This window comes from Falco punctatus, assembly GCF_963210335.1.
Source record: "Falco punctatus genome assembly, chromosome: 7".
In the NCBI taxonomy this organism is placed as follows: domain Eukaryota; kingdom Metazoa; phylum Chordata; class Aves; order Falconiformes; family Falconidae; genus Falco; species Falco punctatus.
The window spans coordinates 68,853,395-68,879,391 of record NC_137587.1 but is presented as its reverse complement, the minus strand read 5'-3'; the positions used below and the strand labels follow the sequence as shown (position 1 = coordinate 68,879,391).

The window sequence follows — 25,997 nt, the reverse complement described above, 5'->3', positions numbered from 1 at the left end:
GCCAGCTTCATCTATTTTTCATCACCTTACCATCCACATCATAAACCTGGAAGAGGAATCTCAGCTTGTCCATCTCGCTGCCGTGTACGAGCAGGCTCAGGGCTTTCAGCAGCTCCTCCAGACTAATGGTCCCGCTCCCGTCTGCGTCAAACAGCGCAAAGAACCTCTCGGCGAAGAAGGACTGCAGGGAGGAGGACAAACGCTCTCACGCAGCAGTGGGATGCTCTCCACTGGTCAAATCCTGATGCTACGAAGCAAGCTGCTGCTGCCAGCAATGGGAATTGCCTGGCAAAAGCTGGCAGCCATGGGACAGCCCAAATACAGGAGGGGGAAGGAAGGCAGCTTTTTGCAGGGGTGTATTGGCACCACAGCCAGAGGTGGCTGCCCGGCAGAGGGAGGGAGCGCCTGGGAATGCAGGGATGGACTGGGCAGCAGGGAGGGAATATTCCTTGGGAATAGCCAAGTGTGTTCAAAGGCAGACTGTGGATATCCAGTTGATTTTGCATTCTGGATGATTAATCTATGTTTTCCATTCCTGCTTGCTGCAGAGTACTGCTAGGTTTCTCTCTCTCTCTCTCTCTCAACATCATGCAATTCTATTTTTAAACTTAATTTTCTCTAAGCACAATGAGAGACCACAGCTGGGTGTCAGGCTGCCAGTGCTGCCCGGCAGAAGGGACTCCATGCCCCAGCTCCCTGCAGCGGCACTCACCTCCTTCACTTGGAGAGCGCTTTTGAACTCTTCCAAGTTGATTTCTTTGTCCGCCCCCGCGATGCTCCCAAACTGCTTCGTCACCCACTGCAGCCACTCGGCATCCTCAGCCGCACTCATGGTGCAGGGACCTGCGGGAAGGGTGCAGTGCAGAATGGGCAACAGCCCCTAGTAACCCCCATAGCCTTCAAAATCTGCTTTTTTTTACTGTTCCTGCCACGCTTTCACCGCCCACAGGCTCCCTGCAGCCTCGTGCTGGAGCGGCTGCTCTGCCTGGCTCGCTGGAGCATCCCTGGCTGATGGCCCTGAGCTGGGTCCCACAGCAGCTACCCTGGCACTTGGGCAGCCACAACAGCTGCAGCAATGACAGATGTCTGTGGAGCACGTGGGTGCTGCATCACATGCAACCTCAAACTTCCATGTACTGAAGAAATGAGCTGCTGAGTCCTCTTTGTACCTGCCACGCTACTGAACACCACCGTGAAGTGCTGGCAGTGGTGTGAGCACCAACAAGGGGCAACTCCTTCCTTCTTGACCTTTCCTCCCAAGGCAAGCCGAAAGATGCAGCTGTCTGAGCCACCCCATGCCTGCATGCCCTGTGTGAGACTCTTGGTTGCTTTTACAGACCTGACTTAGCAAGCACCAACACACAAGAGGAGAAGATCTAATGCATTTGCACAGCGAGGAGTTGGGCTGCCCCTGCCAAGCATCTGGCACCTCCCAGGTCTTGCTTTGCCCTTGCAGGAGCAGACATCCCCGCAGGGGCCGTGCAGCTGATGGCCAGAAGAGAAAAAGAACCTCCTTAAACCAATCTGCAGCTGCCTGTGCAGCATTGGGACCACAGGCACACATGGCCACCCCAACCTGCGGGCTGCTGTGGGAGCAGAGCATCCTTGGGGGGGTCAGCCCATGGCCAGGCATTGTGCTCCCACTCCCCTCCAATGCTGGTGGCCCAGCCCCAAAGGGGCTGTGGGGGAAGGAAGGTTTCCTGCTTGCTCCCTGGCAGTCCTGCGCAGTCTCCTCTTTCATCTCCTGCTCTCGAGCCTCTAGAGCTTGTCTGTCAGGTTAACCAGGTACAGCAGGTGCAAGTCCCAGTGCTGCCCCATCCCTTTAATCACCCGAGTGTGAGCGGCGTTGCACAGCCCGACGTGTTTCACAGCATGTGTCATGCCCACACCTTGATCCTACAATCTCCCTAAAACTTTTGAGAGCTCATTTTCACAGACTGAACCATTCCCAGACCCTTTCAGCACCCAGTGGTAGGGAGGTGCCGCTCCTCTGTTGAGCTGGCGTGAAAGGAGGGATGCTCTGGGGTTTCCCTTTGCAAAAAAAAGACACAAACAAAAAAACCCAAAACAACAAAAACCAACCCAAAGCCCAAACTATAGAGCAGAGAGATGGAAAACTTTGCTCCCCGCAGGCACTTGGCCCGTGCTCCCCTTCCCTCTCCTCTCCTGGATGGTCCTCGCCTCCATCCTCCTGCTCCATCCCATTTGGTCCTTGCCTTCTCGCCTCCCTGTCACCCTCTCCATCTCCTTCGCCAGACCTCCGCGCTTCCTTGAATCCTCCATCCTTCTGTCAGATCTGTCAGCAGCTCGCCAACAGAGTCCAAAATTACCACAGGCTCTCATTATCTTGGGAAAGCAAAAGAGAAATGAAGCACAGAGCTGCTGCATTCAACGAACCTTTTTACAACTCTGACCCAGTCTATGCTGTATTACCCCAGCCCGCTCCTGTGGGATGTAAAACCGGGGTCTCAGCAGGAGGACCCGGTGTTCCTGGGGAAAACAGGCAGTGACAGAGCAAGTTTGGGCAATGCAGCTGGGAGCAAGGCACAGGCTCCTGCTCACACGCAGGGAGGTCACTCCTGAGCCCTCTCCTGTTTCACACCGGCTTTAATTTATCGTTTCTCCTATCTTACAATCACGCCCAGTTTTGTCATCGGGTCTGTAGCTGCAACCCGGTTCTTCTGTCGCTGCATAATATTTAAAATGTAGCTGATCACAGCTGCTGCACGTTACTCTTTTAATTTCCTTTATTTTATATTTCTTGCACCATTAGGCAGCGTAACCTTGGGAAGCGCGCGCGCCCTGCCAGATCCAATAAAGAGCTTGTATCCACCCGGTGCTTCAACCCCTATTTACCGGCCGTCAGGAACACACGGGGAAGTGTCTTTTTCATACTGCAACCTTTATTCCTTTCTGAACAAATCCTACTTGTACGGCACTAAACTGTGACTAAACTGGGGAGGAGGTTGCCATGGGAATGTCAGAACCAGAAACCAGGTAGTAAACCATTTCGGCTTTACTACTCTGGCTGATGTCATGGGTGCTCCAGGCAGTAAACAAGCGGGGAAGCAGGGAGATGTTTTGTACGCTAAGCGGCAGAGTTTCGCTTCATCACCAGAGCTGAGGCAGTCGATCCCAGCTGGAAAGCTCCCTTAGTCTACCTACCTACTTGTTTACTGGAAAGTTTGCCGAGCTTTGTACAAAAATCCCCCTCGGACTCCAGGGAACTGCAGACGTGGCTCAGGTCTCCAATGGAAACATTGCCCAGGGCTCCCGGCTTGTGCTGCGCGCAGACCTGATGTCCGGAGCACCCACCGCCTCACCGCTCCTCGCTTTCCATCCCAGTGTCACCGTGGTGTCTGTCCCACAGATTGGATGGCAAAAAGCAGGGAGAAACGTGGAGAAGCCAGCAGAGTCCAACCAAACTTACAGGAAAGCCCTGTACCTGCCCTGCAGTCAGCACCTTTTCCCTCCAGACTCAGTATCATGACAGAAACACAAATACATCAGGCAAGAAGCACCTCCTTGAGTCACGACTGAGTTGTTCCTCGTATAAGGGCTTATCTCCCTAACCACAATAAGGCTCTAATTTGCACTGATGCTGAAACATACTACAGTAAGCAGATTTTAAGAAAGTACAAAAAAGATGTATTTCAACCCAACCAAGAGCTGAGAAATAGGTGCTACAGACGCTGCATCCTACCGAGCTTCACTGCAAAGTAACACAGCTTCGAGGGGGTTATTCTCCCTGTTTCTCAGTGCAGCCGTATTTCTTCTCAACTGTGTGGATTTTACACAGAGTTGCAGCTTTCCCTACTGGGATCCAGCAGAAACCAAGCACACATTCTGAACTAACACTGCCAATTCACGATCCAGGAGAATTTATTTTAAACCTGTGGCAATCCAAGGTCACAAAACCGTTTACTAGGGAAAGGGGAGAGCGAAACAGGAATCACCATCAAGTATGCGCTGGATCACACAGTCACAAGCCCCCATTTATGCTCAGAGCATCTCCACCACACCAGCGTACTGTAGGTATCTAGAATAAGAGAGACCTTAAGCTTGCTAATATGATTTAATAAATTGTGGTCTGGCTGCCACAAAAAGAACACACGACAATGCCTTCAGACACCGGCCAACTGCATGGAGTGGGTACCCGAATTTTTACTCCCCTTGGAGCTGGCGCATGTACCAGTGCAAGTCTGGTTTATTTCAGTTCTTAAATTCCTCATTTAAGTTTATGAAAATAAGCCTGATGAGTCCATTTCTCAAGAAAAGCACTTCTGTTTTCTCTGCCTGCAGAGACTCCCCTCTCGGGCTTTCAAAGACGACCACAAACCCCGAATTCTGGCACAGCGCTGGGCTGTACGAGGGCAACCCACGCCGCGCAAGGTAGCCTGAAGGCAACGGACCCGGTTCTACCAACACCCAGAGCAGGCTTAGAGAAAGCTTAAGAGCCCCAGTGCAGGTTGCTTCCATTTAAATCACTAATGAAAACTACATACTGGAGTCAAATTATACATCTGTAAAACTTTACAGGACAGTGCCTCAACTGCCCGGCACTCCCACACCAAAATCAAATGTACCAACACGTTCAAGGTCCTTAGAATCAGCAAAACAGCCGAGGATGAGAAATTGGCAATACCCCAGCAGCAAAGAGCGAGGCTCATGCCTGCCTGAACGAAGAGGCTGTAATTAATACAGAAGAGGTATGTCCCTGTAATATTACTGAGCAATAATTTAGGCAAGAAGCAACTCTGAAATGTGCACCTGCCTTCCTGAGTCACTCCTCCAAAGGCAATATCCCTGCTAATGGAGCTTGAAAGTCTAGATGCCCATAGACGTGGGACAATAAACCTCATCTTTGGTGGGAGGTGGAAAAGAGCATCCCACTGCAGGGAGGAGGGAAGGCAGAGGTGAAGCCAGTTCTGCTCTAGGAAGAAAGTCACCCCAGGCAGAACCCTGAAGACAGTCAAGCCATGAGCCACAATTTAGTTATTTTTCATCGCTTCTTGCATTTATTAGCAGCTTAAGTTTTGGTTTCATAGAGTCATGGAATCACAGAATGATCTGGGTTGGAAGGGACCTTAAAGCCCATCCAGTCCCACCCCCCTGCCACGGGCAGGGACACCTTCCCCCAGCCCAGGTCGCTCCCAGCCCCGTCCAGCCTGGCCTTGGGCACTGCCAGGGATGGGGCACCCACAGCCTCTCCGGGCAGCCCGTGCCAGCGCCATGCCACCCTCAGGGGGAAGGATTTCTTCCTGATAGCTAATCTAAATCCATCATCCTCTTTCAGTTTGAAACCATCACCCCTTGTCCTATCACCACAGATAGATTAGTAGATGATTATTATTATTATTTAGATTATTATTTTTTTTTAAACACTATCCAAAAATTTCTGAAGAAATAAAATCTAAATAAAATCTAATGTCCTGTTCACCAGGACAATTTAGTTTTTCTCTCGTGTCAAAAACACGTACAGAAGCATCGTGATTTAAGTGCTGTGCTCCATTTCTTTTCTTAGAACCAAGTTAAACATTCTTTATCACTTTGTAATTCCACGCAATATAATACTTCAAATACTTTAAAAGTATTAATTACTTTAAATTTAAATACTTTAAAAACTTTAAAAACTACAATACTTTACATACTCAAACTAAGCACAGTCAATACAAAATTATACCAATATAACATTATAATAATCTAAAGAATTTAGAATTATGAATATAATTATTTATAAAAATACAGAATTTAGAATTACAACAATCTAAAGAATCCTCAAAATATCCTATTTTGATTTTTTTAAAAAAAGATCAAGTTAATGTTGTATTTACCAACTATCAGAATATTTGCATTAAGGCAAGTGATGACATCTATATTAACTAATTATCAACTTATAACTACAAATACCTAAGTCTGCTCAGATTTTACACGCATGTTTCTACAAAGCAGAAAACCTAAAGATGTTTAGGTTATATTAGAAGTGGCAAAAAAAAAAAAAATCTTCCTTCGAAGAGTATTTACTGTAACATTCTTAAATCTTAAACTCACCTTAAATCAGACATTTGATACAGCTTTCATTCTTGTTTATTCAAAGATCCAGTGCTCTTCAGGTAGCTGTGGATGCCAGTTTAAAGGATTTTACCTTAAATGATTTTACCTTAAATGACTGTACCACAGAGATGTGTACCCTTTTAAAGGTTTAAGCTACGTCAGCCCTGGTAAAGCTTTTCATGTCAGATAAAAAAAGGATTTCAACTGAACCATTAAGGAGCATCTGGTTGTGACATTTCTGTAATTACCTAGTTATTTTAGCACTAATTTGAAAGTGGATTATGGGCCCCTGCCTAAATACTCTGAAAAATAGAAGGGAGCATGTGGCTCCTCGAGTGCACGTACAGAAGTTATTCACAGCGACCATCTCAGGCCATCAGCTGAGCGACGGGGAACCGTTTGGCGGAGCCACGAGCCCTGCATCCAGGTGGTGATGGAGAAACCTCCGTACACGAGCTCTCCTGTGAGACACGCCGAATACAGCCAGGCAAAGAGCAGCCCACAGCTCGTTTCTGCTCCTAGCAGTACTGTATTTTGTAAGTTAGAAGGTAGTACAAGTCCGTTTGTATTTCATAAGGGCACGTAGTGATGGAACAAGGGGGAATGGCTTTAAACTGGAAGAGGGTAGACTTGGATTAGCTATTAGGAAGAAATTCTTCCTCGTGAGGGTGGCGAGGCGCTGGCACGGGCTGCCCGGAGAGGCTGTGGGTGCCCCATCCCTGGCAGTGCCCAAGGCCAGGCTGGACGGGGCTGGGAGCAGCCTGGGCTGGTGGAAGGTGTCCCTGCCCGTGGCAGGGGGGTGGGACTGGATGGGCTTTTAAGGTCCCTTCTGACCCAAACCATTCTATGATTCTACGACTTTCAACCCTGTGGGGTCAGACATGCTTTTGAGGGGCTCTGGCTAGAGGGATGGACCACAGGAGGCACCAAGCTCCCAAATCGCCATCCATCATGCTCTAAAGCCCTGGGAGGTTTTGGTGTTTTGAAGCATCAAGCTACTGAAAAATGGACAAAGTGTTTTGAAACCAGAAAAACTCTCTCAGCTGTCTTCAGACAGGGGCGGAAGGGCACTCAGCACCCACGGGTCAAATCGGGTGATGCAGTTGGATTAGGATTCTGCTGTATCCACAGGGTCATGCGTTTGATGTGACACCACCATTCGCCAACCTGGCAAGCCAGACACTAATCTCATGTTTTGTACATATTTCAAACTCCCATAGAGAAGATAACACACCACGAGCTCATCTCACGCATATGTCAATGACATTTGCTAATGTCATGGAGGTCATTTCCATTTTGCATCCAAACTGTGCAAACTCAGACATGAATCTTTCCTCAGGTCTTGCAGAAAGTCTTATAATTCATTACCGTCAACAGGCACAAGTACAAGTGTGTTATGTCCGCAAACTTGTGCCGTAAGAAAGTTGTACTCCAACATATTAAGGGTACGGTGGGTTATTTTAAATACCTCTCTTTACCAAAACACACATATATTTAGCCTATATTGATACAAGCCCATGAAAATAAGGCATCTGTTCCGAAAGCGCTTGACTATCCAAAATCCTGTGCTTAAAATTGTCTAAAGAGACGTAATTTGCTTCGATACTGCCTGCTTACCCTTGATAAGTAAAAAACCCTCATAATTCACGTGAAGCAGAAATATCCCTGTACTGTGACCTTACTGTTACACTGACAGTGATACCTATTGAGACAGCTACCCAGAGCTGGTGAGAGTATTTGCCAAGCCAGAAAATTTTAAAAAAACTAGTCAGAACTGATTACCCGCACAAAACCCTGTAGTTCAGAGTACTGTATTCACTATTCATCAGTCTTCTGCCTCAAAGTTCCAGTGACCCACTGAAGGAACATGAATTATTAACTTCAAACAAGGAACATCAATAATAATAAACAAAAAAATCAAAACTGTCCACAATTTATAAACTGCATACTGAAGATTTGCTTGTTCCCAAGTAAAAATGTACGCAACTACCCCCCACAATCAAAAAATTCATTTGTTTATGTACAGTTCTATGTGGAAAAGCAGAAAAATTCATCACAATGGCTCATAGAAGACAAATGAGATTTCTGATTCTTTATCCAGCCTATTCCAAAACTTTCCTATGACAGTTCAGTTCTGACCCCACTGACTTCAGTTTTAGTCTTCATTTCTAAGGTTGTCCATGTTTATGAAAGCCTGTCATACAACAGTTAGGAGCTAAACTCCGTTGCTTTCTGTGGTGCTTTTTGCTATCTCCATGTCGCATTTTTATTTTTTTGTACCTTACTTTTGCATACGTTAAAGGTTTAAAGCCAACAGCCTATTGCTCTTGATTTTTGTTAGGCAGAAGAAAAAAACATTCTAAGAAAACACTTTAACTGACTACACCAAATTTATGAAATAATGACTATGCTAGAAAAAAAATAAATTGAATATAATTATTTTATTTGCTTGATATTAAAATACCAAGAACATGCACGTTCTAATTCTCTGAATATAAGCCTTGTATCATCATGGTATAAACCCATTTTTATTGATTTTTCCATTAATGTCATGGATACTGAACTTAAAGATATAAAAGCAAACATATTTAAAAACATCTTTATGTCAAAACCCAAAATCCTCCCATTTTCAGCTTTCAACCCCTGCAGAAGGCTACATTTCAAGAAAGAACAATATTTGACAGAAGCTTTCTAAGAATTTAACTAAACTCAAAAGAAAATCCGAATAAACAGTAGCAAAATAGAAATACAGAGTTCCAAAAATCTGGCAACTAGCAGGAGAAAATGTAAATATTGCATAGCACTATTTTTAAGTAAGAACATATTTCCCAATGCTGAAATTTAAATTGGAATATGTCCACACACACATAAAAAAAAAAGGGAGAAATTGTTTGAGCCAATTTATTATTGCACCATTAGTGTAGAACACTGAACGTATTCTAGAAACGAGTGACTTGTCATCTCTTACATGCACATATGCAACAGCAAAATTTGGAAGAGGCCACTGAGCATTACTCTCTGTTTAATGCCACATAGCATTACTATGGCCCAATTTATCATTGTCACATAACAGACATGAGAAAAAATATCTAAAAATTTGTAACTTTTAATTACTGGGCTAGATATAGTTATATCTGGTTTGGGTGAATAACAAAACTGAAAATCAATCTTTTAAACCTCAAGGAAAGACAATGACAATATTCCAGATATAAGTATTTAACTACTTTTTAGAGTGTTTTCAGCATTCTTAAAAGCCGGAATATTTTTCTCAACATAACTATCAATATACGTATTTAATTGACTAAAATCATTAAGCAGATTAATCAAAGAAGTTATTTTCCTGGTCTCAGCTGAGCTCTCTCCTAGACCCAGTGGACAGAAAGATGGAGACAGAAGAACAGAGGAAGCATTAGAAAAATTACATGGTTGTTCTTACAAATTCTCTATTCCTTCTCTAGTGCTTGAGCTCTTGCTGTCTAGATTGCAGCCAATTCAACGTGCCCACCGGGATGTGGTTTGCTTAAAGCTCTCAAGTGTGCTCTTCACTGCTATCTGTACCGTTCCAATCATTCCCAAGACGACAACCTAGAGCCCGATGTTCCACCTTCTTAGACTCATGCAACCATCATTTTGCCGATAGGTTTTGGCTTTTCAAAGTTCATTGTGATATTTAACGTTCCTTTTTTATAAAACATTCTTCAAAGATTTCACTAAATCCTTTTGTTAACTGATCAAGAGTCTTATTTTTCTTTTTGGTAGCAGCTGTTTGAAATATTAAGGCTAGCCCTTTCAGTGCTGTTGACAGCTGATCAGACTCACAAACACACAAACCACCACAAATACCTGGGTCAGTTTGGAGTCTCAAAACTGATGGCTTTGTAATGGTCGGTTTTCTTGTCATGGCCATGTTTTCTAGGCTTGTTTGCTTTTTAGCATATTTGCTGTATACTTTTAACCAGAGAGCATCAATGGCATCGTTAAGAGTGGGTGTAACGGCTGAAGGCTGAGCCCATGTGCCTTGCGTGGGCACACTGCACATTACTTCCTGCAGAACGTCCAGAAGGTTCTTCAGGGTTTCCTCTTTAGCTCCTTCCTTCCTAGAGGGACTTGAGATGCTGCAGAAGAGTATTAAATAACTTTTGAGTTATACGTTCATGCAAATGTCAGGTGTACATTTGCTATGCTTTCAGTCCACCACACAAATAACCTAAACTTTAATACAAACAATATAATTATGATCTTCATATTTACAGAAAATCCATTTGTTTTGTCATACTAGATGGTAACCCTGCTTTCTTGAATGGATGAATAATGCAGTGAATTCTCCAGTTCACTCCGTCTCTGCAGTGAAATAGAGGGTTTTTTCCATCCACTCTTGAAAACTGCAGTTTTTATGTCCTGATGAGCATGGGAAATGTGCATGGGACACCTTCCTCAAGAGTTTATCGGTTTGGAAAAGGCCGTATCACTCAGCGTGCAGCTGAACTGGGGACTGTTGCTGTGCAAGGGGAAAGTTCTTACCATTGACTATAGCACCAACCGTGCCTACAGCTGAAATCTCAGTAGATGAGGACGGATGATGCACCATCATCTGTCAAACACAAACCCTAACTTTAATCACATCAGGACTTCCAGCTCATTGAAGTGATAATATTCATCACTGTATTATCACACTGAATTTTTTAGGTTCAAATTAAGAATAACTACTGTAAAAAAATAGGGGTGGAAGGAGACAACTTTAATCAAAACATTATGCCTAGAGAGGCCTGGAAACTCAAAGTTAAGGCTACTATTTTTAGTAAAGAAGCAATCAAACCAGGCCAAGAAAAAAAAAGCCAGTACATTCGTGAATATATTCTTTACAATACTCACAACTCATAAATTTGCTTCGCCTCTAGATGCACTATGTGGGGGAGAACACAGGCTTTCTGAAGTTTAAAAATGTCAAAATCCAACTTGCAAATGAACACTTTCAACTGAACATTTTAATTTACACTTTGCTTTGGTACCTTTGTTGTTGGAATAAAGTACAGCAGGTAGATTCTAACTGGCTAGCCAGCCTGCATGCTGAAATGCAAGAAACATACATACGAACTTCCACATGTGCAAGCCTTTGAATATAAATTAATGTACATTCAGGCCTAAAAGCCTCATAGAAGGTTAGTCAGTGGCCTTACATGGTATACAGGATATTCTTTTGTCAGTAGACCTAGTATTTTGAACAGTACAGCACAACTAAGAAAGTACAAGTTTTGAAGAGTACTGTACAACTATGTAAAAAGTACCAGGAATTCTTTAAAATAACTTGCATCTCAGAAGCAAAGTTTCTTCACTCAGAGCTATTCTAAAACACTGAACAAAGTTGGTCATCACTAACAACTACAATAAAATGTCACAAAAGTCATAGTATATCACAGACTTCTGAAAAAGATGGCACATTATTATGTTTAAAAAATAAGAGATCAGGAAACAACGTATGACACTTATTCCTACATCATTATAAACCTAGCACTGGAATAGCATGATATATCAAAACTAAGTGACATCTTATAAAAAGTGCCTGTTGGTGAAATTAATCCTCTTCACTAGAAATAAATACGGGTCTTTATGAAAGGTTCCACTTTGCAGATTTTAAAATGAAATTCATGCAAGTCTTTCCATGCTGGGAACCTATTAGGATCCCCTTTTGTCTCCCTTCCCATTGCTCCCATAAAAATCAATGGGAAAGATTCCTAACAGTTTCAGAAGCAGGAGAATTTGGCTGATCACACACACAGCAGCACCAAAACAGTGAGTAATTAATGAGAAAAAATACATCCACGTTCCAAAGTCCCCTCGTTAAAACTACCTTTACATGTTTTGCACTCCTGAAATTATGCTGCAATGCTAAAAGAAAGAAAAAATTTTTAGAACCATAATCAGTCACTCAGCACAAACACAAACAACGTGATCTCAATTTGATACATAGGCTTGAATTTGCTGTTCTCTGTGCTTTATAATCTTCTGCTTTGAATAGAAGTTGCCATGTCATAAGCAGTTCTGGTAAAGGAAAGCTGCACAGCTCTATTGTGAAAGAACAGAAGAGAGTGGTCTCTTTTTCACAGCTAGGTTTCTTTTTTTGCAGTGAGTCCTCTGAAACTTGTCCAGCTTTTTTCTGAAATACGGCTTCCCTTCCAAAGCTGGAATTTGCTTCAGAGGATCAGCACCTCTAAAAACAAAGGGGAAATGAATTATTTTCCCACATAGTATCTTCATAAAGATATTACATGAAATAGCCTATCTCACAGCTCAGTACAGTCTAACCCCCCCCCCAACGAAACGCTGTAAAGCCTTATTATTGACCTTTTAGAGAATACAATGCATCTCTTTTCCCCGTGCCACGCTGTTCCCGTGATCCCCCAGGTACATATTTGAAAGCGTTCAAGTGTTCACAAAAGTTCAGAGGTTTATCTGGGGGACACACTGACTTCCACCTTACATAATCAGCTCATCCTAACAATTTCAGAGCGAGTTAGGAATAAAGCTAGTCACAATTTGCCTGTATGACACCGCATGAGTACTGAAAATCTTCGTGGTCCCTCCTGAGCCATACAAAAGAGCAGCTTTGGAAAAAATACATGAAAATTAATATAAAAATGAGATCTGATCTTCTACTGCTAGATGAAGGAGCTACGCAAGTTTCCACCTCAGCTATTAAATAACTTGCACAGCAGAACAGGACTAGTGAAATATCAGCATGCGTTTGCACAACCGCTTCCATGACGTGATCATTACTATGGCTATGTTACTACCTAGATCATTTAAAAATTGCACTAAAGGCACACAAAAGGAAAAATGTCAAAGACCATACTGAACCTTGAAGCTTAATAGTAAAGCTGCGTTACAGTAACTGCTCAACCTAAAGTACTGCAAATTGTTTCCTAATTCTATGTTTTTCTGAGAGACAGACAATGTAAAATAAGAATTTCACAGTTAAAGCTTTCATGGCTAATCAGGAAGCCAAAGCTAGGAACATGGAACTGCAATGCAACTAACCATTACAAAATCAAATTAAAATGTAACACAAACATTTATTTGTGAAAAACGCTGTGATTTTTGCTGAAAGAATGCAAATAAACTTCTGGCTTTCTCCTGTCTGTCATGAGGCTTTACAACACCTCAACATGTACATAATAAATAAGATTATGTAACTTTTTCAGTTAAAACTTTATTTACAGAACAGCATCCACACAAGAAATCATGTTTGGAACAAGGCTGAAACCACACAAAATAAATTTGATCTTTGATGACAAAGAATGTTCCTCACATGATCAGTTCTCTAACAAGTGAGGTTTTACAGAAACTTTCAGGCAGTGCCTGAAGTTTTCTGATTTCATAATTTAGATGAACAATCTTAATGACTAAAAATTAACCTGAGAACAGGGAAAAAAAATTACAGCTACATTCCTATTCAAGCCATGGGAGAATCTGAAAATCTAAGGAATCTCAAAGGGTTTACAGTGAACAAAGTATACCGATTAATTAGGTTTGCCTATGGAATGACAAAAAAAACCCCATCCCCAAACCCACACTGTAATCCAGAAGATAGAAAGGCTCTCTGGTTCCTACACTGCGATTTGTCATCTCAGGAGAACAGATGTAAATTGCAAAGAGGGGAAGACAACCAGGGCTGTCAAGAAAAACATTGATTTGTACTCAGCTGTCTTCTTTAAAATTGCCTCCAAACCTCCCCAGAACAGCAATTCATGCAGGAGCAGAAGGCCCATCAGTGGTGACTTGACGTCGCATCCTCTCGCCCGTAGGCTCACCAGAGAGGCATCCCATCCACCGACAGGGCACTTACCACCCCACAGAAGATGCTGCTGCACTAAGTGCTGTCAGCTGGGAACTCAAAGGCACAGCTATCGCATGGGCTGATCTCTGAAATGCGTAAAGAAAAAAAAAGACACTTTCCCTCCTCAGTATCAATAGGAAACATTTATAAATGCTACTATCAAGTAAACTGCCAACAGAATAGAAATATTATAAACTCTGGTGGCACCTGCAGGTGCTTTCTGCTCTTTTCAAATGTTCCTTATGCCTCAGTTAGCAACAGCCCCTACAACTTCTACCACGCTGGGAACAGCACACATCAACAAGGAAAGGTTTCAGGTAATAGATGCCCTTTAACAAGTTTACCTTGCATTGCCTTCTGGTATGGAGAGTGTTTTAACGGTTTATTCGAGTAGAGTCTTGTGCAGACGATTTAAAAGTTCTTTTGCTACACAGAAGGCAAAGCCTAGTGTTATTTTTATTTCTGTAAAATTTTCTGTAACGGTTAAATATTTAAAATATGTATTTTGTACAAAGGTACACAGAAGACTGTGTGCAAAGGCCATAGATTTATTCTAGTTCATTCAATCTCTGAGCAAGAACGTAAAGGTTTTTGGTCTTCTCTAATGAGCCATTGCTCAGCAAACAAAGGGGAAAAGGTGGTTTATGCAGCACGACCAACGCCAGCAAGGGCTTCCCGCAGGCACACGGACAGTTACCCACCAGGCAGAGCCCTCTGCACAGAAATATCCCATCCCTCCTGCACCCGCTCCTTTCGAGGGTTAGAGAGTGATACGCTATGGAAGAACATGAGCTCAGAGTGGAATAAATCCACGATCTTTCCTCGGGTCTGTAACAGTGGTCATTGTCGTGTTCCCCCCTCCTCCACTGCCCGGGCTAGCGGGCACCAGCAGCATACGGCCACGCAGCCAGCTCCCTGTCCTGCTCGCTCCCCTTCGGACATGTCCTGAACTCCCACATAGCACCCCCGGCAACATCAACCTTGATAAAGCCTTGACTTAAGCAAGAAGAGGAGTCCTGACACAATTACCACTGCCAGCACCAACAGCCTAACGCACTAGTACTAAGCAAACGCCTGTGGTTTGGGGCATAACCAAACACTTTCCTTGAAACTAATGACAAGCTTTGAAACGAGAGAATAAATTGAAGAAATGGATAGCAAATGCAATGAGGAAAATGAAATTTTAAAGCAACATTAGTCACAGGAGACGACGACAGTGGGGAGAAGTCAGTCATCACTTTGCGCTCTGCCTCACTTGGTGGCAGAAAAGCTCAAGCGTTCACACCAGATTGCTACTTTTAAGCGCTGCAGAAGAGCTATTTCGGCTTGCCACTGCCGTAAATAGGTGAACATGATGTTCCTTTAGGCCCCTTATGATGTGATGGAGTAAGAACCCTTAACCTACAACGGAGAGGACATAAATATATTTTTATAAGCACACAGAAGCTACATGGCTTCTGGGCACTTGCAACCGCCATTTAAAAAGAAGTGTTAGGAAACATTGAAAAGAATATATCTAATGCCACTAGTTTCAGTAGTATAATGCTAGTCCCTTTAAAATTTTTTTCGCTATTCCACATTTTAATTTGGTGAGGAATTGTATACATAGCTAAGCAGGCCAGCACCCCCTTTACAGATAATTCTCATGCTTCCTCTCTGTTTTCACATGCTCAGCACCACGAATACAGCACAAACCACGGTGGTTCCTGAGAAACAAACAGGCATGTGAGCCCAGCACCAGCACAGGGCAGAGCCAACTGCCCATCGGTCTGCAGGGCCCAGGCGTGTGTCAGCCACACACTGAAAAAACAATTCCATTTAAATGTTGGTGCTCTGGGGGTGCTCTGCCATCACAAGTGAAACATCGTAAAACTGAGCCATTTCTGGGATGCAGGATCCAGATATGAAATTACTGCAATCACAATTTGCTGCAATTAGGGCAGAGAATTACACAGCGGCAGCCAGGATGTGTGACCAGCAAGAAATTACCTCTTCCACCGCACCATGGGTGCCCACTGCTGCCGCTATGGACTGTCCCCTTCACAAATCCCCTGGGCAAGTCACCTACAGCCCTTCCAAACCCTGAGGTATTTCTTACTGTGCTTTTGCAGGGACTCTGGTCAAGGGGTCAAACCAACCCTGCTACCTGTAGGTAAACGGCACACGTTAATGAACACCTTTAGCTCCTTTAAAGGGGTACATTGGAGCAGTCTTTGCAGCAGTCCCAGCGCCTCACAGCACAAGTACGTTGCATTTGGGGTGTGCAGGGGGTTATGGCCCAGCAGTACGTGCTAGGGGCGCGATGGGTGAGAAGGGGGACCCAGCGCCACCTTTGTACTGCAGTCACTGCCACAGACAAGATCATCCAGGTCCCGGCTCTCCGAGGAAACCAGCTGAACTGCGGAGCACGGATTGATGAGGGAGTGCTGAGGCAGAGAGGTCCATGCATGCACCCATGCCTGACACCCTGTCCAAGGGACCAACAGTAACCTTAGTTGGTTACACCGTGATTACTTCACTCTTGACTCTAAGTACGTTAAAAGAATCAAATGATATTGCCCATCATTAGCTACTGCCTTTAAAGTGATTGTTCTGGTTAACATTTCCTTTAGGAAATAAGAGGGTAAATTAGAGGTGGCTGCAACCTTTATCAAATTGAGAATGATTTAGTGCAGCAATAACGCAGTATTAGCTCTTATCCACAGCCGATTGCTAAGGAAGATCCTGAAAGAATTTTGAACTAACAAGTGGTAGTAAGAAGAGCGCAGGATTGCTTCTTCCAACTATAGCTAGCACTATTCCCCTGGTTAAATAAGATAACGCATTTGAAATGCTCAAATAAGGTAATGGTACTGAATGGTTACATAAGATAATGCATCTGAAATATGAGGAATAAATTTAAATTTGTCATTTAAACATGTCAGAGAACCAGCCTTCATGCAGAGTGCTCCGGAGCATTTTTCTTTACAGACCACAGACACCACATTACCACCGTTCAGAGAAGGACCGTTCGCATCAGTATGCTCCAGTAAATAGGTCTCCACTCTTCCTGTGACCTTTGTAAAGAAGCCACACCACTCTTGTCCAAATTTAATGGCATTTTTCATCACCTGTGACTTGACACAATGGACAGCAATAGGAAAGGACAGAAATACAAGTAAATTATGTGAAGGGGGGAAAAAAATGACATCATGAAAATCAGACATTAGAATTTCACTATTGCAATGGGAGAGAAAGCATGCAAAAGGTGTTAAAATTAAGCTTTCTACTTGATAGTCTCAGCAAGTTTGGTCCAGAGGAGCGAGCACATCACAGGAACGGCTGTTCTCCAGGCAGCGATGACTGCAGTGGGGTCCTTTGACAGAGAATGCTGGGCTTGCATTGCCTAAGGAAAAATGGACTGTGAGCATTTATATTTAAAGAACAGTGGGAATAAAATCTGGGAGACATTAGCAGCAACTGACAGAAAAAAGCTGTCTGTGGGTACTGGAAAAGACGAAATCTGCACTGAAACCTGGCTGTGCAGGCGCAGCGACTGAACCCTCAGCTTCTCCCACTGTGGAGCTATTTCTGGGCTTGGAAAGAAATCCTCTAGAGGGAGTCAGAAAATTGTTTAAAGGATTTTTTTTTTCCCTTCCAGTCTGATAGTATCAAAAGACCAGGGGACGACAAGCCATTCCACAAAGAAAAATAGTAATTAAAGAACTTTGCTTCATTAAATGAGGAATATTTAGAGCACAGCAGAGGCAAAAGGCTTATAGAGCAAACAGAAACATTTACACGCAGAGAGGCACAGGCGCTGGTGCAGCAAACTGCAGACCAAAGGGGAATCTGCCTCTCCAGGGAACTTCAAAGAAAGACATTTTCACCTGTCAAAAGAGATTTTTTGAAATAAAATCCATGCAAGGCAGAGGAGCTTTAGGGATGAAAGGCTTGCAGCGACAGTGCCAGGGTGAGAGTAGCCAGAGCAAAGCGCGGGTGCGGGAGGCGGAGGGTCAGCCTGCCAAGGTCGGGGCCAGCAGCCGGCACCGTGCTCCTTCCAGAGCTGTGTGCATCAGCACTTCCGTGCTCCTGGTTCAGGCACCAGATACCGTAGTAAATTTTTAATTAGATAGCAGTATGGCCAACATAGCATCACTGTTTGTTCAGGGAAGGACTTTAAGTAATTTTACATCAGAAAGTTATTTTAGGTCCTTTAAAAATCACAGCCATAGTAAATCAGCGAGGGGAAATGCAGTCTCGTTTTTTCCCCTCGAAAGTTACGAACAATTTCATTATATCCAGAATTTATTATCCACAGTTTGACAGGACGCTTTTAACCTATTACAAAATTTATGGTTCGGATTTCAATAAGATTCTGCAGCTATTTATGTATGTGAGCAGTCCCACAAAAATCAAAGGAAATGCATATGTGAAAGTGGGATTTCTGTTCCAGAAAAATGCTACATTTTTTGTTTGGTTTTGGACAAAAAATATCTGAATTAGGATGACAAGTTGATACTGCAAAACTAACAAAATCGAAAACACATAGGATAATGAAAGTTTTCTTCTAGAGCTTCAAAACAAGTTTACCAGACCATTTCTTTCACCTCGATGCCTGCATTTCAAAACAGGGGGAACAGACTGGCCCAGCTACCAGCTCATGGGCACCGCTGTGGCAGGGCTGGCCCTGGGCTGGGAGCAGGGGCAAGGGGCAAGGGCTGGCACAGCAGCCACCACATACCCACCACGAGCACCCGGGCAGTAGCTCCCGCAAGCCAGCACCGCACCCACAGGGAAGGGAACACCAGAGGAGCTGTGACCAAACAGCAATTCCCTGGGGTCAGCAGAGCTGTTCCAAAGGCGGCACCTGGCTGGAACTGCTGAAAGAAGAACTACCTCAAAATAGGGAAAATAACAGCATCTGAAGTCTGAAAGTCAAACAAGACCCTATACACTATCAAATGTAAAGCGAGCTGGAAGAGGCAAACCAAAACATACTTTTGATTTTTGAAGATTTTACATTCTCCACACCCCCACCCTCCAAAACATTACTGGAACACCTAACACATTAATTTCAAAAAAACAGATGCTTTGATATGAAACTTCTATCCAAACATTTCTGCCCATTCCAGTTTAGTCCCTAAACCAAATCAAGTGAGAACTTGATCTTGAGAGGTTCCTCTACCAGCAAAGCAGTTTGAATGAAGATGGCATCCGCTCCAGACAAAAGGCTGGACTTTTTACTGCATTCCTCTCAAAATACAATTTCTTTTTGTTGAGAGTGTTGGCAGCTCAGGCTCCGGCCTACCTTTCAGGTCAGTTAAAACACGGCTAATTTAAAAACATAGGCTCATCCCTTTAAAACAAGTCTCACTCAGCAATGAATCAGGCTTGACACTGCTGTCAGCAGCGGACGGAGTGCAGCAGTACTCCCAAGGGCTAGAGATGGCAGTACAGATGCAAGGTTTATAGAACTGGAAATCAGAAGGAAAAGGCTAACTACAATATTTAATTCTGGGAACGCCACACCAGGGGCTGCAGGTTGTCACACTACTTCTGCACGCACAGAGAAGTAAGCTTAGGGCCTGGGCTATGGCAGTGGGACTCCCATCCTCTTGGTCCTCCCTGTAGGCATTGAGAACCCCTGAAGACCATGCAGCTGTTCCCCTGCATGCATCAAATCCCCCAGCTCCAGAAGGGGTTTGTGGCACTGCATGATCTGTAGCACCACAGAATCACAGACTGGTCAGGGTTGGAAGGGACCTCTGGAGATCTAGTCCAACCCCCTGCTAAAGCAGGTTCTCCTAGAGCAGGTTGCAGTTGCATCCAGGTGAGTTTTGAGCGTCTTCAGAGAAGACTGCACAGCCTCTCTGGGCAGCCTGTCCCAGTGCTTGGTCTCCCTCAAAGCAGAGAAGTTCTTCCTCATACTCCAATGGAACTCCCTGTTGCAGTTCATGTCCATTGCCCCTTGTCCTGCCACGGGGCACTGCCGAGAAGAGCCTGGCCTCATCCCCTTGACACCTGCACGTAAGATATAGCTAAGATCCCCTCTCAGTCTTCTCCAGGCTACCCAGCTCTCTCAGCCTTTCCTCATAAGGGACATGCTCCATCATCTCATCATCCTTGTAGCCCTCTGCTGGACCCTCTCCAGTAGTTCCCCGTCTCCCTTGAACTGGACTCAGCACGCCAGATGCAGCCTCACCAGGGCAGAGGAGAGGGGGAGAATCACCTCCCTTGACCTGCTGGCCACACTCCTCCTTTTGCACCCCAGAATCCGTCTCGTCCCCAAGGGCACACTGCTGTCCCATGGGCAACTTACTGGCCACCAGCACTCCCAGCTCCTCCTCCACAGAGCTTCCTTCCAGCAGGTCAGCCACAGCCTGTCCTGGTACGTGGGGTTGTTCCTCCCTACGAGCAGGGCCCTGCACTTGCCTTTGTTGAACTTCACGAGGTTCCTCTCCACCCAACTCTCCAGGCTGTCCAGGTCTCGCTGAATGGCAGCGCAGCCTTGCAGGTTATCAGCCGCTCCTCCCAGTTTTGTATCATCAGCAAACTTGCTGAGGGTGTGCTCTGCCCCTCCATGCAGGTCATTGATGAATAAATTGAACAAGACTGGACCCAGCACTGAGCCCTGGGGAACGCCATGAGCTACAGGCCTCCAGCTAGACTCAGCACCGCTGATTGCAACCCTCTGAGCTCTGCCATTCCAGGAGTGGAATCCAATGGAGAAACGACTTCCCAGGCACAACCCATGTGTCTTTTTCCCTTTTTGATGTCTACCTGGTGAATGCTCAGCCAAAGGAATCGCCAGATTCTTCTCTGTGACAGCCCAGCACACACCTTTGCTGCCAGCACGGCGCTGGCTGCAGGGTGCCCCCCCAGGAACCGTGCTCAGAGCCCCAGCGCTCACCCACCAAAGATGTCCTTCTCCAGCCATCACCAGTCAAGACAACTCTGACAATACTTATTCTGTATGTTATTCTGACTTTTTACTTCTTTTGACTGTGGTACACTTGAAACAATCTCTGGATTGCTGCCAAGCATGCCTCTTCCTTGAATTATATAGCCCTCTACTCCCTCAAACAAACAAAAAACCCCACCAACAACCAAACAAAACCCCAACAAAAAAACAATCAAAAACCCCCTAACCCCTTCCCAAAAAATCCTCAAACCAAACAAAATTGACACCCAGTTTTTACTAAAGCATTTTGTTCCAACTTCTCAGTTTCCTCTTGGCTGAAGGAAAGAATATTATGATGCATCTTACAAAACACATCGCACCTTTGTAACACTGTATTATTAGCAAAAATAAGTGTTTGTCTATGCCTGGATTTTGCACCAATAGAACTAACTACATCTGTTTGGAAACAAATGCAGTTAATTCATAAAACTTGCTAGTATCAGTGTAATTTCATTAGTGTAAACTTACTGATATAGTTCATGAAATCACTTAACTACTGTGCTTAAATGCATGCATAATTGTGCTTAAACCAGCTCTAAATTTGACAAACATATGCCTGACATTTTTAAAGTGCTAGTAAAGAGTATGTTCAAATGAACCTCTTAGAGATCTAAAATCTAAATTAGGAATCAGAGATAACAGGAACACAGAGATGGCATTAAATTCCAGAAAATACACTCAGGCCTCAAGCCTAACGATTTGCCTATACTCGAAATTTCTTGCAGCTCCACTTGCTATTTGGTGTTACAGAGCATTCTGCGCTGATAAACAGAAGAATTTGTTAGGAAACAACTGGTATTTAGCAGCATTTAGGAAACAGGTTTGCTGGGACGCAGAGGGAGTGCGCATGCAGTCAGTCAGCCCCAACAGCTGCTGCACCTCTGCCAGACTCTCCACTGGTATGTTCTACCTAATCATTAGAATTAATTTGCTCTTTTCTCCCCCTGCTATTTGACTATGCTGGTGACTGCTACAAAGTTGTTCAGGTCTCTGAATTCCTAGCCAGTCTACACCAGAGGAACAATGGTACAAAATACACTCTTGGAGAGGCTGCTTCGGCCAAAACAGATATAAGAGGTGGAAGAATGGAGTAAAGGTTCCATAAAGCATCACAGGGGTTACTCAGTTTGAGATTAAGACCCAAATTTCAATTACCCCTGATACAACTCTTAAAACACACAACACAGCAATTGCTAGAACATGTGGCACACCACCACAGAGAACTATCAGATGGTTTACCAGAACTATGACTACCTGTTTCAAAATGTCACAAGGCAGTTTGGCTTACCATTACTTAAAATAGCTTAATCATAAGGCATCTCTACACTGCCCCATCCCTGGAGGTGTCCAAGGCCAGGCTGGACGGGGCTGGCAGCAACGTGGCCTAGTGGAAGGTGTCCCTGCCCATGGCAGGGGGTGGAACTAGATGATCTTCAAGATCCCTTCCAACCCAAACCCTTCTACGATTCTATGACTACAAGTACTCTGCTCTCTTAACAGTCGCTCAAATGCAAAATGCTTATGGCACTGAGACGAGTTTCAAATGTGGATGGCACTCTAGGAATTCCTGAATAGAGGGCGGGTTGATGTTTTTTGAGGGGTGGTGGGTTTTGGTTTGTTGGGTTTTTTTGGTTTGGGGGGTGTGTGTGTGTGTTTGGTGGCTTGGTTTTGATTTTTTGGTGTTTGTTTTGCTTTTTTTAACACATGGTACCTTCAAGGAATGAAGACCTTAAATACCTGGAATCTTTGGGCAACAGAAACAGCCCACAGGACAGACACACACAGCTAAAATAAAAGTCAGGCTGCTCAAAGAAAATATTCCAAATTGATTAATTTGAGGGAAAGATCAAAGGTGGTGGGTTTTTTTCTCCCCCTTTTCCTTTATTCCCCAAATTTCCTTTATATACCCTAAAAATAAAGGCAGTGTAACTAGTTACATTTTGTTTAAAAGGGAAAAAAAAATTCCTGCCTGCTGAGATATTACATTGGATTTTTAAGTTTTCTCCCCCACAGGGTATGCGTGGTCAGAATCTGAGAGAGATTGTAGCAAAATTTGCCCTGCAAAGGAAATTGCTTTACTACAGGTGGCTTAAAATTATCTGGTTTCTATTTATGTTCATTAACTCAAATACCTTGGGAGAAGTAACGTTGGCCGAGACTTCACATCCTTGCCTTTTCAAGTAAGGGTTTCCAAAGCTGACAGCCCCCTATCTCTGGGTTATTCACACTCTCCCAACAGAGAAAAAAAAAAAAAAAAGACTTAAAAAAAAAAAAAGCAAGACATATTTCTGAAATTATAAAGAGGATTTGTTTTCTATCCTCTTTTTTAGGCATCATGGCAAAAAAAAATTTTTTAAATGACATTACAAACCACTTCTCCCTATTCTGATATATGCTATAAACAGGAACAGCAGCTTTTTAAGAAACATCCACAGAAATAACAGATCACAAAGGAATGAGAGAACTGGAAATAACAGGAACCATGAAGAAATTATTTTAGAAGGAACAAAAAAAAATATAATTTCTACATATTCGATTTCCCAGCCATGAGTTGTCTTCATTTCCCAACCCCCTCAATTCTAAGGTCTGCATCTTAACCAGCTAAAAGCTATTAAATAGTCAGAGAATTAGCTTTGGACCCATGTGTATATTAGAACATCTGAAGGGAAATTAGGAAAATAATCGCTTTTTATTCAGAAGCCTAACTCAATTTTAATATTAGAGGAGGAGTACTTACTTCCAGTCCCACCAGTTTTCCCAGAATCTCCACCCCATTAAACTTGCTTGGCAAGATATTGACTGACAACACATTTCCCCAATGAAAGACAGGTTACAAATCACTTGATCATCGGCATTCTTTGGCAGAGTGTTCCTGAGAGTGTTTCACAGGCTGCTGAGGAATCTAGGGGCTGATTAATGCTTCTGTAGGTATTACATACGCCCAATCTATACTGGTAACCCCTTTTGGGGACATGAGGCCACAAAGTCACATCTGGAGAACTCTTAATGTTCCACAGATTGCTCAATCACTCTGTTCCTTCTTTTTGCTTCTACTTGAGTGCTATGGCTAGTCACTCCTATCATTCTCAAATCTTTTGCTTCTATGATCTACTGAAGATTGGTACCAGTGGAATAATAAATTGTGTAGAAGGCGATGAAATAATACTACTTTTGGATTTTCTAACAGCAGCGTTACAAAATAGCCAAGCCAGTTATTTCTGCTCAGGAACAACAAATCAGCAAATCATGGGGTACTGGTAAAATGAAATTTCAATACAAAAGCCTTAGGAACGTGTTTAAATAAAATAATGTTACATTTAAAGACAGCCAGAAACACCTTTCTTTTATGCAAATTTCATAGAATATGAATCCCTCCTGCTCCAAACTCGTGTACAATAAGGATTTTACCTTATTATTTACTTATACTTCTTAAAAACAAGTACAGCTAGCAAAACTTATGCTGTGCTTTATGCACGTAGCCCCTAAGCAAAATTCAGAATAAAATCTGCTTTGGGCTGTATGTTTACTAAGTGTGTGAAAGATTAAGAAACTCTGTTTCTAGAAATCCAGCAATACAGAATTCCAGAGCCAGAAATACAAGACAAGACCCTGGAAATGGCAGTGGATATGGCCAGAAAAATGTTAATGCTAACAAAGCACTGCAATAACACATCTTTTGTTGGGCAACAAGTTAAAAGCACTTTAACACAGATGACATTCACCAGACAGTCACAGCCATCCACACAAAGAGAAAACTATTTTGTTGTTGGTTTTAGAATATCTGACTATGTATATCAGGCAATGCTTTCATTTTAGTGGTAGGTTACAGCCACACTGACAGCCAAGTCACATATACTTACCTTGAAGCAAGAAAAAATGGGAAGGTTAAAAACATTGTGGCACTTCATAGCTGTTGTTTGGAAGACAGGCTGCTGTCTAGATACACATTTAATGTTCATTCTTCCGCCTTGAAAGAAAGGCTATTAATGCTTTTAATCACTGCTATTTATGAACAAATAAAAAGCAGGTATGTTCATCACATCAAAAAAAAGCTTTGTAAGGCAAGCTAGTGGTAGGTTACTCCAAACCCAGTCCTTTTTATCAGTTTCACCGCATAAGCAAGTGGCATCTATTCTGCTACTCACTATTACAGGATATTCCCTGCAATTTCAGTTATGAAATAAAGACTATGGGACCTCATTAACCAGCAGGTAGTGGAATTCACCTCCCTCATTTGAACGCTTCCCCAGTGTTCATCTCACATCAGCAGCACATTTTCCTCACCTCAGGGTTTGGCTCTTGTGAACTCTGTCTTGGGGAGAGCCGGCAAGGAGAAGGGCAGTGGCATGGCTGCAGCCCACTTGCAGGCCCTTCCGAGCAGTGCGATTCCACAGGTCTGTACAATCGCAATGACACCCATGTTGTTTTACTTGCTCTCTCTGATCAGTCATCTTTTTATTGCTGTTTGAGGTTCCGCACGGAGCAGCCTGGTTAATTCAAAGCCTGTTTCCAAAGGCTCCTCAATACACAACTGTGCTCTCTGACCTTCACTTGCTCATGAGCCTCCTGCACCTGGAGATGACATGGTCCAGTTTTGGTCATGGCGATACCAAGGCTATGGACCCTGCTCTTTCTGCTACCTTTTCCCTTGGCACAGCTCATTCCAGCCCTCATCTTGAAGTGATCTGGAAATCCTCAGATTTACTGGTCTCCTGCTGAAACGATGGCACCTGTCAAAAAGACTGCTTGGGCCCTTCTTCAGTATAATGTCTTCTACTCTTCATATAGGATACCTAAAAGGTACCAGTACAGGCTAGTAACAAGGAACTCTTTGACTATAGGATTACCCCACTGAAAGGAACTAAGCTGGACAGTAAACTACAACATACCGAGAACTGTTTTGTCAAGAGGAGGGACCCCTTGGAAAACTATGGCATATCTCAGGGATCCAAGATTGGAGGCGATCAAAGAATTGCCAAAGAAACTGTAAAATTATAGATAGAAGGGCAGGACAGACCCACTTAACCCCTGTGGCAATGTGGACTTGCCTGTATCAAAACCTCAAGATGTTAAGGACCTGACTTGCCTAAACAGAGGGCTTTCCAAGGAGATCAAAGAGGACAACACTATGGATCTCAAGAAAGTTTCTTCCACAATTTCAACACT

The 25,997-nt window shown here is 43.6% G+C and overlaps 1 protein-coding gene across 3 annotated transcripts in view; it reads right to left on the bottom strand.

Annotated features, from left to right (window-relative positions):
- Nucleotides 1-25,997, bottom strand: part of LOC308067108 (NADPH oxidase 5-like) — a 42,767-nt gene that overhangs the window by 2,026 nt on the left and 14,744 nt on the right. Inside the window, exons 5-11 of one of the 3 annotated variants that reach the window (XM_080395383.1) lie at nt 25,116-25,403; nt 24,692-24,798; nt 22,964-23,060; nt 16,878-17,004; nt 11,903-11,940; nt 713-10,169; nt 31-181 (exon numbers count right to left, since the gene is read on the bottom strand). In XM_080395383.1, coding sequence (XP_080251509.1) covers nt 31-181; nt 713-832 — 271 coding nt within the window. In that variant the 5' untranslated portion in view covers nt 833-10,169; nt 11,903-11,940; nt 16,878-17,004; ... (1 more) ...; nt 24,692-24,798; nt 25,116-25,403. Of the gene's footprint in view, nt 1-30; nt 182-712; nt 10,170-11,902; nt 11,941-16,877; nt 17,005-22,963; nt 23,061-24,691; nt 24,799-25,115; nt 25,404-25,423; nt 25,544-25,997 lie in introns of those variants that run through there. The other 2 variants (XR_013929453.1, XR_013929454.1) reach the window with 2 other exon arrangements.